Raw genomic sequence first — 15,494 nt, 5'->3', positions numbered from 1 at the left:
ATTTTGATCTTTGGTTTGACGGTGGCGATGCTTTGGTGTTGCGTCGTTCCCGAAGGCACCACATTGTAGGCCATGATTCATGGGTGTTTTGCTTCGCCTCCTTGTTGTGGCTTGTTCATGGTTGAGGGATCTCTATAGTGATGCTTAATGTCCATCTGTAGTCTACTTGGAGTTGTATGGGGTGATATTTGCCGATCTTTAGCATCGATGTATCTTGCCTTGGATGCGTAAGTTGTGGTGTTTACATCGTTTTGTGTGGTGATCGTTGCTTTATACTCTCTCTCCATTCCATACTGTAGTGCTTACAACTTTACAAACTTTGATCAAGTTTATAGATAAAACTATTTATATTTACTATATAAAATATGAAAGTACATCTTAGGATGAATCAAATGATATATGTTTGGCATTTTAGATTTATATGTTTTTGCCCACAAACTTGGTCAAATTTATGAGATTTTACTATGCACAAAAATCTATATGTACTACATTATGAAATGAAGGGTGTGGTATATATATAAAGCAGGACAAAAGCCTTTTTCCAGTAATCAACTTGTGGGGCTTATACCAGTATGTTATATTTGATTCATGCTTAAGACAATAAATACATCTAAAAGTCCAAACTAATGAAGAAAGACGGACAATGTTTCTTTTTTTCGTTGGGACGTCGTCCCTTGGATAGTGAGGTACGCGTGGTGATTTACCAACCAAGACTCTGCAACTATAGTCTCCCGCACCGTGAGTGTGCGTGCTGCGTGCATGTGGTGATGGTGTGCATATAGTATATGATCTTGGAAAAAGGGAGGGCCCGCTAGCTAGCACGGATCGGCGAAACGAATATATGATCGGTGATGTTGTACTTAGTAAAAAGAGGCAATCATCAGCAAGGACGACATATGCGACCCGTTGAATAAAAATATCGATGGATGGATCCATCATCCGTGCTACTCTCCGTCCTCCGCTAGTAGCTGGTGCGATTGATATACTAGTGAAGTGATGGATGTGCATTGACATCAGCCTCCACTCCACTTGCCGGCCGGGCCGGCAGCTTATCGCTATCTTCTTCCTCTATCCCCAATCGGAAGGAAAGCAAAAGCAAGCTAAGAGCATGTAGATCCATGACGTGTGCCCATGGATGCGACCTCACCTGCCCCTGCCCCTGCCCCTCCGCCTATAAAACTGCCGTCGACCACACCACCTCCCAAGTGGACTCCTTCATTCCATTCCGTTCCGTTCCCATACGTTTCTTCCTCGAGTAAAGTGTCCGTAGCTAGCTAGCTCCTTGGTGCCCAGCTCTCCTACGTTCACACCTCCATCGATGAAGATGAAGCAGGCTTCCAAGGCGAAGGCGACGGCGACGTCGCCGGGGAAGGAGGATGAAGCGGTTGCGCCGGGCGGTTTCCGCAAGGGGCCATGGACGGAGCAGGAGGACATGAAGCTGGCGTGGTTCGTGCGGCTCTTCGGCGAGCGCCGCTGGGATTTCTTGGCTAAGGTGTCAGGTTTGCAAGGTGGCGGGTGACCCATGTCGTGCCATGCATGCATGCGCGATGCATGCTGGCATGCATGGGACCAAAATATGATGTAGCCATGGCCTTTTGTGTGCTAACGCTCTCGCCCTCCACCGGCACCTCTTGCTCTTGTCTCTGCCTTGCCTACAGGTCTCAACCGGACCGGGAAGAGCTGCCGCCTCCGGTGGGTCAACTACCTCCACCCCGACCTGAAGCGCGGCCGGATGACGCCCGACGAGGAGCGCCTCGTCGTCGACCTCCACGCCCGCTGGGGCAACCGATGGTCACGCATCGCCAAGGCCATGCCGGGCCGCACCGACAACGAGATCAAGAACTACTGGCGCACACATACCCGCAAGCTCCACAAGGACACTCGCGCCGTCGCCGCCGCCGACGGCTCCGGCTCCGCTGCTTCAGCCTCCACGACGACCACGTCCACGTCCATGTCGCCGGCGTCTCCGGCCACAACCTCCAGCTCCTCCTCTTCAACGACCGACAACGACAACCACTCACATCATCACGGCCACGGCCACCACGACCAAGAGACCGCGGCCAGCTGCCAGGAACAACAACAGGCGGCGGAACAGCAGCTCTTCTACACCAGCGTCGGCGCCATGGACAGCCACCTGCTCTGGAACGACGATGCCATGCTCGATTCCTACGCCTGGGGAGCCACCGCCTTGCCGTCCATGATCGTCCCGCCGCCTTCATCGCCGGTGTGGGACTACTGCTGCTCGGATTCGCTCTGGGGGATAGGCGACGACGAGGTCGAGTACAAGAAGATGCTCGCCGTCGCCGGTGCCTCATGAACCTTTTCATACACCATCCATCTTTGCTTAGTCAACTACAGTAGATGCCAACTAGCTGAAGATGCTTACGTGCATGCGTCTTGATATGTACTCGGATTTATGCTTTTGTACATGTAATATCCATGTCTATGTATGATAGAGTAATAACTACACATATGCATGTAGTTTATTATTTGTATTATGATAATTTTTAATATCTCTTTAATGCTTTAGCAATGTGTAACAGGCTACTAGCTGCTGTACTATATATATACTAGCACTTGAGAATTTGCCACTGACTTGAGAATTCAGATGGACTTTGTAAAGAAATAAAGATTTGACCACCATAAGTATATCACCTCAATCTATTTATTCTGATGTATTTGTTTTGTACGTACGATATATACACACACAATATGTTCATTCATTCATGACGTTGATGCCGAATTATGCCCTACATTTAATTCCGGATATCAAAAATAAAGGCCGGCGTTATTTGCATAAATGGAATTAGCATATTCCATCAAGTACTTCATAATTAAAGAGAATCCGATAAGAAATGTATTCCAAGATCAATTAATCAATCAATCAATTCTGATACCCAGAATCAAATAATTGCTTCAAGAACTCACTAGAACCTCTGCTACCTTTCTATTTCAGCCTCTAATTCCTATACCTGGAGAGGTTCACAAGAGCACGTAACATGTGAAGATGCTGACCTGAAGATGATCATCTGATCGTTCCTGTCCCTGTCCTACTTTCTCTAGCCATCTTGCATCCAGAATAAATATTTCCTATACATCCTTCTCATGCTCCAATCTCAACCGGTTAATTCCAAATGGATCCCCTGCGTGATCTCAAACAGCAGCACTGCTCTGATCGATGATCTGCAATACTGCTCTCTGAGATAGGGACAGGGCTCGTCAGTGGGTGATCAGTGGTTGCAAGTTGCAAGTAAAGTTCTGAAGGAATCTAAAAAAATATTAAGGAGAGGTCCAGGTGGTTGTGATAAGGGAGCATAGAGTTAAAAATGGTGGTGACAAAAAGCTAGGTGCATGGTGTGTGTGATAAGGAGCCAGCAGCAGCAACTTGTTTGCCACCTTTGTTGCATTACTTCTAGTATTATCTTGGTCATTGCTAATTTACTCAATCTGGCTAGTTAGTGCTTCATCACAAACAAACTTTAGTTTCTTTCTTGCTCTTAGTGGTGCACCTTCTTGCTTAGCTAGCTTGTATATCTGGTACTAATGCTAACCTCATCTTCTCACTTTTCTCTTCACTTAATTATATTGCTCCTCCAGGATGGTGTAGATAATATATATTCAAATGACCTAGATCCCTCTTTACCTAGCTCAATCTCACTCAAGGGCACTAGCTAGATCGCTGGCTAGCATGGAACATGCATGCATGGTTGTCGCGCTTAGCATCAAAAAGCCTCAAGGAAGGCGATTAAGCAAGATATGCGCCGATTCAGAATGATACTACACCACACGCCTAACTAATCTATTGAGGGATGTCTACACTCCATGCACATATGAGAGGAAGCACGAATGAGGCCGACACACGCTTTGGACTTAATTACCAGGCCTAATTTCGGTATACCCATCACACCTAATTTTGGTATGCCCACAACGCATTACACCTAATTTGGGTAACATCCATCACAAACTCACCGCGTGGCATTTTGTCTCACGGGCTCGTAGAGTATAAACAAAGTTCATAGCTATTCTTATGGAAAAAAATTGGATTCAAGGAATGCATCAGTCTTTCATAACGGGCCTCACTATTCTATTGTAACCACTAGAAACATTATTTCAGACTTTACATTCTAGACTTTACCGTTCAACGAATCGATTCAAAAGGTCGACACTATGTCTTGGTGGCAACACCTCTCATCGCGCTCTAGCATACCCATGTAACCCTCGCTAACTTATTGGTACTTTGAGTAATATATTTGGGTGGGGAAAATAATTTAGATCAACTACCACTGTTCCAAAATAATTGAAGTTATGCTCTTGTCCCAACAGAAACTTCTTGAAGTTTGACCAAGTCTATAGAAAAAATATATTAACATTCAGAACACCAAAATAATCTCATGAGATTCTTTATGAAATATATTTGTCGTACTATGTGTATTTGGTGTTGTAGATCTTATTAAATTTTTCTATAGAGTTGGTCCAGCTTCAGCAAGTTTGACTTTCGATAAACTTAGAACTTCAATTATTTTTTAACTGATAGAGTAGAAGTTAGAAAAAGTGCTGAATTCACACTAGTAGAAAACAGGGCTATCGTTCGGCCCTGGCCAGCCCATTAGTCCCGGTTCTTCAAGAACCGGGACCAATGGGGGGTATTAGACCCGGTTCGTGAGCCCAGGGGGCCGGCCGGGGCCTCGTGGGCATTGGTCCCGGTTCGTGTAGAACCATTTGTCCCGGTTCGAACCACGAACCGGGACCAATGGTCCTCGCTGCTGGCCCACAACCATTGGTCCCGGTTCGTGGCAATAACCGGGACAGAAGGGGTGGCTTTAGTTCCGGTTCATGCCACGAACCGGGACAAATAACTTGCCTATATATACCCACCGCCGCGGCAGAGCACTCCACAGTGCTCTGTTTTTTCAATCCGGCGAGGTTTCTAGTTCACCTCCTATGCACATGAGATGTTCACCTCCTATGCACATAAGGTGTTCGATGAAATGCCCGAGCCACACTAGTTAAGCTTTCTCCTCTCGAAGCTCGACCTAGGAGCTCCATTTTTTTCGAGATTTGTCTACATTTAGGGGTCCGTCACGCCCCGTCCCCGTTTTCACCGCCGTTCATCGCCCGCGCCGATCTCGTCGCCGGCACCACCGTGGTGAGCCTCTTGTTCTTATCTTCTTTATGATACTTGACTGATTTTCTTACTTTAGATAGATATTTGTCTGATTTTCTTAATTTTGACACACATAATTATATGTAATGCACGCAGATGAACCGGCAATGGATGTATGGTGACAGACACACCTCCGAGTACATTAAGGGCGTGCATATTTTTCTCGAAGTGGCTGAGGCAAACAAGCAGAATGGTTTTATGTGTTGTCCATGCAGTAAATGTGGGAATACGAAGTCTTACTCTGACCGGAAAATCCTTTACACCCACCTGCTTTACAAGGGTTTCATCCCACACTATAATGTTTGGACGAGGCACGGAGAAATAGGGGTTATGATGGAAGACGGCGAAGAAGAAGAGGACGATGACAACTATGTGCCCCTGAATACGGTGATGCTGCAACGGGGGGAGCTGCTGAAGATCAAGAGGAACCAGACGATGTGCCCGATGATGCTGCAACGGGGGAAGCTGCTGAAGATCAAGAGAAACCAGGCGATGTGCCCGATGATGATCTCCGCCGGGTCATTGTCGATGCAAGGACGCAATGCGAAAGTCAAAAGGAGAAGCTGAAGTTCGATCGCATGTTAGAGGATCACAAAAGAAAGTTGTACCCCAATTGTGAAGATGGCAACACAAAGCTGGGTACCATACTGGAATTGCTGCAGTGGAAGGCAGAGAATGTTGTGCCTGACAAAGGATTTGAGAAGCTACTGAAAATATTGAAGAAGAAGCTTCCAAAGGATAATGAATTTCCCGACAGTACGTACGCAGCAAAGAAGGTCGTATGCCCTCTAGGATTGGAGGTGCAGAAGATACATGCATGCCCTAATGACTGCATCCTCTACCCCGGTGCGTACGAGGATTTGAACGCATGCCCGGTATGCGGTGCATTGCGGTATAAGATTAGACGAGATGACCCTCGTGATGTTGACGGTATAGAGTTCCTGCGAAGGTGATGTGGTATGCTCCTATAATACCACGGTTGAAACGACCGTTCAGAAACAAAGAAAATGCCAAGTTGATGCGATGGCACAGTGAGGACTGTAAGAAAGACGGGAAGTTGAGGGGTCGCAGTGGAGAAAAATCGATAGAGAGTACTCGGCTGAGTTTGCACGTGACCCAATGAACGTATGGTTTGGTTTAAGCGCGGATGGCATTAATCCTTTCGGGGAGCAGAGCAGCAATCACAACACCTGGCCCGTGACTCTATGTATGTATAACCTTCCTCCTTGGATGTGCATGAAGCAGAAGTTCATTATGATGCCAGTTCTCATCCAAGGCCCTAAGCAACCTGGCAACGACATTGATGTGTACCTAAGGCCATTAGTTGAATAACTTTTACAACTGTGGAATGGAAACGGTGTACGTGCGTGAGATGAGCACAAACAGGAGGAATTTAACCTGCATGCGTTGTTGTTTGTAACCATCAACGATTGGCCCGCTCTCAGTAACCTTTCAGAACAGACAAACAAGGGATATCACGCATGCACGCACTATTTAGCTGACACCGAAAGTATATACCTGGGAAGTTGCAGGAAGAATGTGTACCTGGGCCATCGTCAATTTATTCCGACCAACCATCAATGTCGAAAGAAAGGCAAGCATTTCAAAGGCGAGGCAGATCACCGGAAGAAGCCCGCCATGCGTACCGGTGATCACGTACTTGCTATGGTCAATGATTTACACGTAATCTTTGGAAAGGGTCCCGGCAGACTAGCTGTTCCGAGTGACGCTGGGGGACACACACCCATGTGGAAGAAGAAATCTATATTTTGGGACCTACCCTACTGGAAAGACCTAGAGGTCCACTCTTCGATAGACGTGATGCACGTGACGAAGAACCTTTGCGTCAACCTGCTAGGCTTCTTGGGCGTGTATGGGAAGACAAAAGATACAGCTGAGGCACGGGAGGACCTGCAACGTTTGCACGAAAAAGACGGCATGCCTCCAAAGCAGTATGAAGGTCCTGCGAGCTACGCTCTTACCAAAGAAGAGAAGGAAATCTTCTTTGAATGTCTGCTTAGTATGAAGGCCCCGACTGGCTTCTCGTCGAATATAAAGGGAATACTAAATATGGCAGAGAAAAAGTTTCAGAACCTAAAGTCTCGTGACTGCCACGTGATTATGACGCAACTGCTTCCGGTTGCATTGAGGGGGCTTCTACCGGAAAACGTCCGATTAGCCATTGTGAAGCTATGTGCATTCCTCAATGCAATCTCTCAGAAGGTGATCGATCCAGAAATCATACCAAGGCTAAGGAGTGATGTGGTGCAATGTCTTGTCAGTTTTGAGCTGGTGTTTCCACCATCCTTCTTCAATATCATGACGCACGTCCTAGTTCATCTAGTTGACGAGATTGTCATTCTGGGCCCCGTATTTCTACACAATATGTACCCCTTTGAGAGGTTCATGGGAGTCCTAAAGAAATATGTTTGTAACCGCGCTAGGCCAGAAGGAAGCATCTCCATGGGCCATCAAACAGAGGATGTCATTGGGTTTTCTGTTGACTTCATTCCTGACCTTAAGAAGATAGGTCTCCCTAAATCGCGGTATGAGGGGAGACTGACTGGAAAAGGCACGCTTGGAGGGGAGACAATAATATGCAGGGACGGATATTCTTGGTCTCAAGCACACTGCACAGTTCTACAGAACTCTACCTTGGTGACCCCTTATGTCGATGAACACAAGAACAGTCTGCGCTCCAAACACCCGGAGCAGTGCGACGACTGGATTACATGTGAACACATCAGGACTTTCAGCAGTTGGTTGGAAACACTTCTCAGAGATGAAAACAATGTTTTTGATGAGTTGTACTCGTTGTCCAGGGGACTGTTGGAATTATGCCCTAGAGGCAATAATAAATGTATGGTTATTATTATAATTCCTGTATCAAGATAATAGTTTATTATCCATGCTATAATTGTATTGAATGAAGACTCATTTACATGTGTGGATACATAGACAAAACACCGTCCCTAGCATGCCTCTAGTTGGCTAGCCAGTTGATCGATGATAGTCAGTGTCTTCTGATTATGAACAAGGTGTTGTTACTTGATAACTGGATCACGTCATTGGGATAATCACGTGATGGACTAGACCCAAACTGATAGACGTAGCATGTTGATCGTGTTATTTTGTTGCTACTGTTTTCTGCGTGTCAAGTATTTATTCCTATGACCATGAGATCATATAACTCACTGACACCGGAGGAATGCCTTGTGTGTATAAAACGTCACAACGTAACTGGGTGACTATAAAGATGCTCTACAGGTATCTCCGAAGGTGTTAGTTGAGTTAGTATGGATCAAGACTGGGATTTGTTACTCCGTATGACGGAGAGGTATCTCGGGGCCCACTCGGTAATACAACATCACACACAAGCCTTGCAAGCAATGTAACTTAGTGTAAGTTGCGGGATCTTGTATTACGGAACGAGTAAAGAGACTTGCCGGTAAACGAGATTGAAATAGGTATGCGGATACTGACGATCGAATCTCGGGCAAGTAACATACCGAAGGACAAAGGGAATGACATACGGGATTATACGAATCCTTGGCACTGAGGTTCAAACGATAAGATCTTCGTAGAATATGTAGGATCCAATATGGGCATCCAGGTCCCGCTATTGGATATTGACCGAGGAGTCTCTCGGGTCATGTCTACATAGTTCTCGAACCCGCAGGGTCTGCACACTTAAGGTTCGACGTTGTTTTATGCGTATTTGAGTTATATGGTTGGTTACCGAATGTTGTTCGGAGTCCCGGATGAGATCACGGACGTCACGAGGGTTTCCGGAATGGTCCGGAAACGAAGATTGATATATAGGATGACCTCATTTGATTACCGGAAGGTTTTCGGAGTTACCGGGAATGTACCAGGAATGACGAATGGGTTCCGGGAGTTCACCGGAGGGGGGCAACCCACTCCGGGGAAGCCCATAGGCATTTGGGGGGGTCACACCAGCCCTTAGTGGGCTGGTGGGACAGCCCACCAATCCCCTATGCGCCAAGAGAGAAAAAATCAAAAGGAAAGAAAAAAAAAGGAAGAAGTGGGAAGGGGGAAGGACTCCCTCCCACCAAACCAAGTAGGACTCGGTTTGAGGGGGGAGAGTCCTCCCCCCTGGCTCGGCCGACCCCTTGGGGATCCCTTGGACCCCAAGGCAAGGTCCCCCTCCCTCCTCCTATATATATGGGGCTTTTAGGGCAGATTTGAGACGACTTTCTCACGGCTGCCCGACCACATACCTCCATAGTTTTTCCTCTAGATCGTGTTTCTGCGGAGCTCGGGCGGAGCCCTGCTGAGACAAGATCATCACCAACCTCCGGAGCGCCGTCACGCTGCCGGAGAACTCTTCTACCTCTCCGTCTCTCTTGCTGGATCAAGAAGGCCGAGATCATCGTCGAGCTGTACGTGTGCTGAACGCGGAGGTGCCGTCCGTTCGGTACTAGATCGTGGGACTGATCGCGGGATTGTTCGCGGGGCGGATCGAGGGACGTGAGGACGTTCCACTACATCAACCGCGTTCTCTAACGCTTCTGCTGTGCGATCTACAAGGGTACGTAGATCACTCATCCCCTCTCGTAGATGGACATCACCATGATAGGTCTTCGTGCGCGTAGGGACGTGATGTGATATGGCCAACGATGTGATGTGATATATTGGATGTATGAGATGATCATGTTGTAATAGAAATATCGACTTGCATGTCGATGGTACGGCAACCGGCAGGAGCCATAGGGTTGTCTTTATACTAACATATGTGCTTGCAGATGCGTTTACTATTTTGCTAGGATGTAGCTTTAGTAGTGATAGCATAAGTAGCACGACAACCACGATGGCAACACGTTGATGGATGATCATGGTGTGGCGCCGGTGACAAGAAGATCGTGCCGGTGCTTTGGTGATGCATATCAAGAAGCACGTGATGATGGCCATATCATGTCACTTATGAATTGCATGTGATGTTAATCCTTTTTGCACCTTATTTTGCTTAGAACGACGGTAGCATTATGAGGTGATCTCTCACTAAAATTTCAAGACGAAATTGTGTTCTCCCCGACTGTGCACCGTTGCTACAGTTCGTCGTTTCGAGACACCACGTGATGATCGGGTGTGATAGACTCAACGTTCACATACAACGGGTGCAAAACAGTTGCGCACGCGGAACACTCGGGTTAAGCTTGACGAGCCTAGCATGTGCAGACATGGCCTCGGAACACATGAGACCGAAAGGTCGATCATGAATCATATAGTTGATATGATTAGCATAGGGATGCTTACCACTGAAACTATTCTCAACTCACGTGATGACCGGACTTGGGATAGTGTAAGTGGATCATGAACCACTCAAATGACTAGAGAGATGTACTTTTTGAGTGGGAGTTTAGCATATAATTTGATTAAGTTGAACTCTAATTATCTTGAACATAGTCTAAGTCCACTTTGTATATATTTGTGTTGTAGATCATGGCTCACGCAAGTGTCATCCTGAATTTTAATACGTTCCTAGAGAAAGCTAAGTTGAAAGATGATGGAAGCAACTTTGTAGACTGGGCTCGTAATCTTAAGCTAATCTTACAAGCTGGAAAGAAGGATTATGTCCTTAATGCTGCGCTAGGAGATGAACCACCCGCTACGGCTGATCAGGATGTTAAGAATGCTTGGTTGGCACGTAAGGAGGACTACTCAATAGTTCAATGTGCAGTCTTGTATGGCTTAGAACCGGGACTTCAACGTCGCTTTGAGCGTCATGGAGCATTTGAGATGTTCCAGGAGTTGAAGTTTATCTTTCAGAAGAACGCCCGGATCGAGAGGTATGAGACCTCCGATAAATTCTATGCTTGCAAGATGGAGGAAAAACTCGTCTGTCAGTGAACATGTGCTCAAAATGTCTGGGTACTCAAACCGTCTAGCTGAACTGGGGATTGAACTCCCGCAAGAAGCTATCACTGACAGAATCCTTCAATCACTGCCGCCAAGCTACAAAGGCTTTGTGTTGAACTACAACATGCAAGGGATGAACAAGTCTCCCGGCGAGTTGTTTGCGATGCTGAAAGTCGCAGAGTCTGAACTCCGTAAAGAGCATCAAGTGTTGATGGTGAGCAAGACCACTAGTTTCAAGAGAAACGACAAAGGCAAGAAGGGCAATTCGAAGAAGAGCGGCAAGCCTGTTGCCAATCCGCCAAAGAAACCCAAGGATGGACCTAAGCCTGAAACAGAGTGCTTCTATTGCAAGGGTATGGGTCACTGGAAGCGCAATTGCCCCAAGTATCTGGCAGATAAGAAGGCGGGCAAAGAAAAATCAGGTATATTTGATATACATGTTATTGATGTGTACTTAACCGGCTCTCGTAGTAGTGCCTGGGTATTTGATACCGGTTCTGTTGCTCACATTTGCAACTCGAAGCAGGAACTGCGGAATAGACGGAGGCTGGCGAAAGACGAAGTGACGATGCGCGTAGGAAACGGTTCCAAGGTTGATGCAATCGCCGTCGGCACCGTGTCACTTCAACTACCATCGGGATTAGTGATGAACTTAAATCATTGTTATTTAGTGCCTGCGTTGAGCATGAACATTATATCTGGATCTTGTTTATTGCGAGACGGTTACTCTTTTAAGTCTGAGAATAATGGTTGTTCTATTTCTATGAGTAACATCTTTTATGGTCATGCACCGAATGTGAGAGGATTGTTCATATTGAATCTCGATAGCGATACGCATATACATAACATTGAGACCAAAAGAGTTAGAGTAAACAATGATAGCGCCATATTTTTGTGGCACTGCCGCTTGGGTCATATTGGTGTAAAGCGCATGAAGAAACTCCATGCTGATGGACTTTTAGAGTCACTTGACTTTGATTCACTTGACACGTGCGAACCATGCCTCATGGGCAAGATGACTAAGACTCCGTTCTCCGGAACAATGGAGCGTGCAAGTGACTTGTTGGAAATCATACATACCGATGTGTGTGGTCCAATGAGCGTGGAGGCACGCGGCGGATATCGTTATTTTCTCACCTTCACTGACGATTTAAGTAGATATGGTTATGTCTACTTAATGAAGCACAAGTCTGAAACATTTGAAAAGTTCAAGCAATTTCAGAGTGAAGTGGAAAATCATCATAACAAGAAGATCAAGTTCCTACGGTCTGATCGTGGGGGTGAATATCTGAGTTTCGAGTTTGGTACTCACTTAAGACAATGTGGAATTGTTTCACAGTTAACACCGCCTGGAACACCACAGCGTAATGGTGTGTCCGAACGTCGTAATCGTACTTTGTTAGAGATGGTGCGATCTATGATGTCTCTTACTGATTTGCCGTTATCTTTTTGGGGTTATGCATTAGAAACAGCTGCATTCACTTTAAATAGGGCACCATCAAAATCCGTTGAGACGACACCATACGAACTGTGGTATGGCAAAAGGCCAAAGTTGTCGTTTCTTAAAGTTTGGGGATGTGATGCTTATGTCAAAAAGCTTCAGCCTGAAAAGCTGGAACCCAAAGCGGAAAAGTGCGTCTTCATAGGTTACCCAAAAGAGACAGTTGGGTACACCTTCTATCTCAAATCCGAGGGCAAAGTGTTTGTTGCTAAGAACGGAACTTTTCTCGAGAAGGAGTTTCTCTCGAGAGAATTGAGTGGGAGGAAGATAGAACTTGACGAGGTTGTCGAACCTCTCATCCCTGTGGATGGTGGCGCAGGGCAAGGGGAAACCTCTGTCATTGCAACGCCGGTTGAGGAGGAAGTTAATGATGATGATCATGAAACTCCAGTTCAAGTTTCTGTTGAACCACGCAGGTCGACGAGATCACGTGGTGCTCCAGAGTGGTACGGTAATCCCGTCTTATCAATCATGTTGTTAGACAACAATGAACCTGCAAATTATGAAGAAGCAATGGTGGGCCCAGATTCCAACAAATGGCTAGAAGCCATGAAATCCGAGATAGGATCCATGTATGAGAACAAAGTGTGGACTTTGGAGATACTACCTGAGGGCCGCAAGGCTATTCAGAACAAATGGATCTTTAAGAAGAAGACGGACACTGACGGTAATGTGACCGTTTATAAAGCTCGACTTGTGGCAAAGGGTTTTTCACAAGTTCCAGGAGTTGACTACGATGAGACCTTCTCACCCGTAGCGATGCTTAAGTCCGTCAGAATCATGTTAGCAATAGCTGCATTTTTCGATTATGAAATATGGCAGATGGATGTCAAAACGGCGTTCCTTAACGGTTTCCTTAAGGAAGAGTTGTATATGATGCAACCCGAAGGTTTTGTCGATCCTAAAAATGCTGACAAGGTGTGCAAGCTCCAGCGATCCATTTATGGACTGGTGCAAGCATCTCGGAGTTGGAACAAACGCTTTGATGAGGTGATCAAAGCATTTGGGTTTATACAAGTGGTTGGAGAATCTTGTATTTACAAGAAAGTGAGTGGGAGCTCTGTGGCGTTTCTAATATTATATGTGGATGACATATTACTGATTGGAAACAACGTAGAGCTTTTGGAGAGCATAAAAGGTTACTTGAATAAAATTTTCTCTATGAAGGACCTAGGAGAAGCTGCTTACATACTGGGCATTAAGATCTATAGGGATAGATCAAAACGCCTGATAGGACTTTCACAAAGCACGTACCTTGATAAAGTTTTGAAGAGGTTCAAAATGGAACAGTCCAAGAAAGGGTTCTTGCCAGTGTTACAAGGTACGAGATTGAGTAAGACTCAGTGCCCAGCAACTGATGAAGATAGAGAGCATATGCGCTCCGTCCCCTATGCTTCAGCCATAGGCTCTATTATGTATGCAATGTTGTGCACTAGACCGGATGTTAGCCTGGCCATAAGTATGGCAGGTAGGTTCCAGAGTAATCCAGGAGTGGATCACTGGACTGCGGTCAAGAATATCCTGAAGTACCTGAAAAGGACTAAGGAGATGTTTCTCGTGTATGGAGGTGACGAAGAGCTCGCCGTAAAAGGTTATGTCGATGCAAGCTTTGACACAGATCCGGACGACTCTAAGTCGCAAACCGGATACGTATTTATTCTTAATGGGGGTGCAGTAAGCTGGTGCAGTTCCAAGCAAAGCGTCGTAGCAGATTCTACATGTGAAGCAGAGTACATGGCTGCCTCGGAGGCAGCTAAGGAGGGTGTCTGGATGAAGCAGTTCATGACGGATCTTGGAGTGGTGCCAACTGCACTGGATCCAATAACCTTGTTCTGTGACAACACTGGTGCCATTGCCTTGGCAAAGGAACCAAGGTTTCACAAGAAGACCAGACACATCAAACGATGCTTCAACCTCATCCGCGACTACGTCGAGGAGGAGGACGTAAATATATGCAAAGTGCACACGGATCTGAATGTAGCAGACCCGCTGACTAAACCTCTTCCACGGCCAAAACATGATTGACACCAGAACTGTATGGGTGTTAGATTTATTACAATGTAATTCACATGGTGATGTGAGGGCTAGATTATTGACTCTAGTGCAAGTGGGAGACTGTTGGAATTATGCCCTAGAGGCAATAATAAATGTATGGTTATTATTATAATTCCTGTATCAAGATAATAGTTTATTATCCATGCTATAATTGTATTGAATGAAAACTCATTTACATGTGTGGATACATAGACAAAACACCGTCCCTAGCATGCCTCTAGTTGGCTAGCCAGTTGATCGATGATAGTCAGTGTCTTCTGATTATGAACAAGGTGTTGTTACTTGATAACTGGATCACGTCATTGGGAGAATCACGTGATGGACTAGACCCAAACTGATAGTCGTAGCATGTTGATCGTGTTATTTTGTTGCTACTGTTTTCTGCGTGTCAAGTATTTATTCCTATGACCATGAGATCATATAACTCACTGACACCGGAGGAATGCCTTGTGTGTATCAAACGTCACAACGTAACTGGGTAACTATAAAGATGCTCTACAGGTATCTCCGAAGGTGTTAGTTGAGTTAGTATGGATCAAGACTGGGATTTGTTACTCCGTATGACGGAGAGGTATCTCGGGGCCCACTCGGTAATACAACATCACACACAAGCCTTGCAAGCAATGTAACTTAGTGTAAGTTGCGGGATCTTGTATTACGGAACGAGTAAAGAGACTTGCCGGTAAACGAGATTGAAATAGGTATGCGGATACTGACGATCGAATCTCGGGCAAGTAACATACCGAAGGACAAAGGGAATGACATACGGGATTATACGAATCCTTGGCACTGAGGTTCAAACGATAAGATCTTCGTAGAATATGTAGGATCCAATATGGGCATCCAGGTCCCGCTATTGGATATTGACCGAGGAGTCTCTCAGGTCATGTCTAC

The 15,494-nt window shown here is 45.9% G+C and overlaps 1 protein-coding gene across 1 annotated transcript; it reads left to right on the top strand.

The window, feature by feature from the left end:
• Positions 1-1,188: 1,188 nt before the first annotated feature.
• Positions 1,189-2,529, top strand: LOC123445738 (myb-related protein MYBAS1-like). The gene is made up of 2 exons (XM_045122771.1): positions 1,189-1,499; positions 1,659-2,529. Exons 1-2 carry the CDS (start codon positions 1,319-1,321, stop codon positions 2,315-2,317), a joined length of 840 nt encoding a protein of 279 aa, XP_044978706.1. The 5' UTR covers positions 1,189-1,318; the 3' UTR covers positions 2,318-2,529.
• The last annotated feature ends 12,965 nt before the right edge of the window (positions 2,530-15,494 follow it).

This window comes from Hordeum vulgare, chromosome 3H (assembly GCF_904849725.1).
Source record: "Hordeum vulgare subsp. vulgare chromosome 3H, MorexV3_pseudomolecules_assembly, whole genome shotgun sequence".
Classification (NCBI taxonomy): Eukaryota; Viridiplantae; Streptophyta; class Magnoliopsida; order Poales; family Poaceae; genus Hordeum; species Hordeum vulgare.
Note: the sequence above shows the minus strand (reverse complement) of the source record. Positions and strands in the feature narration are given on the sequence as shown.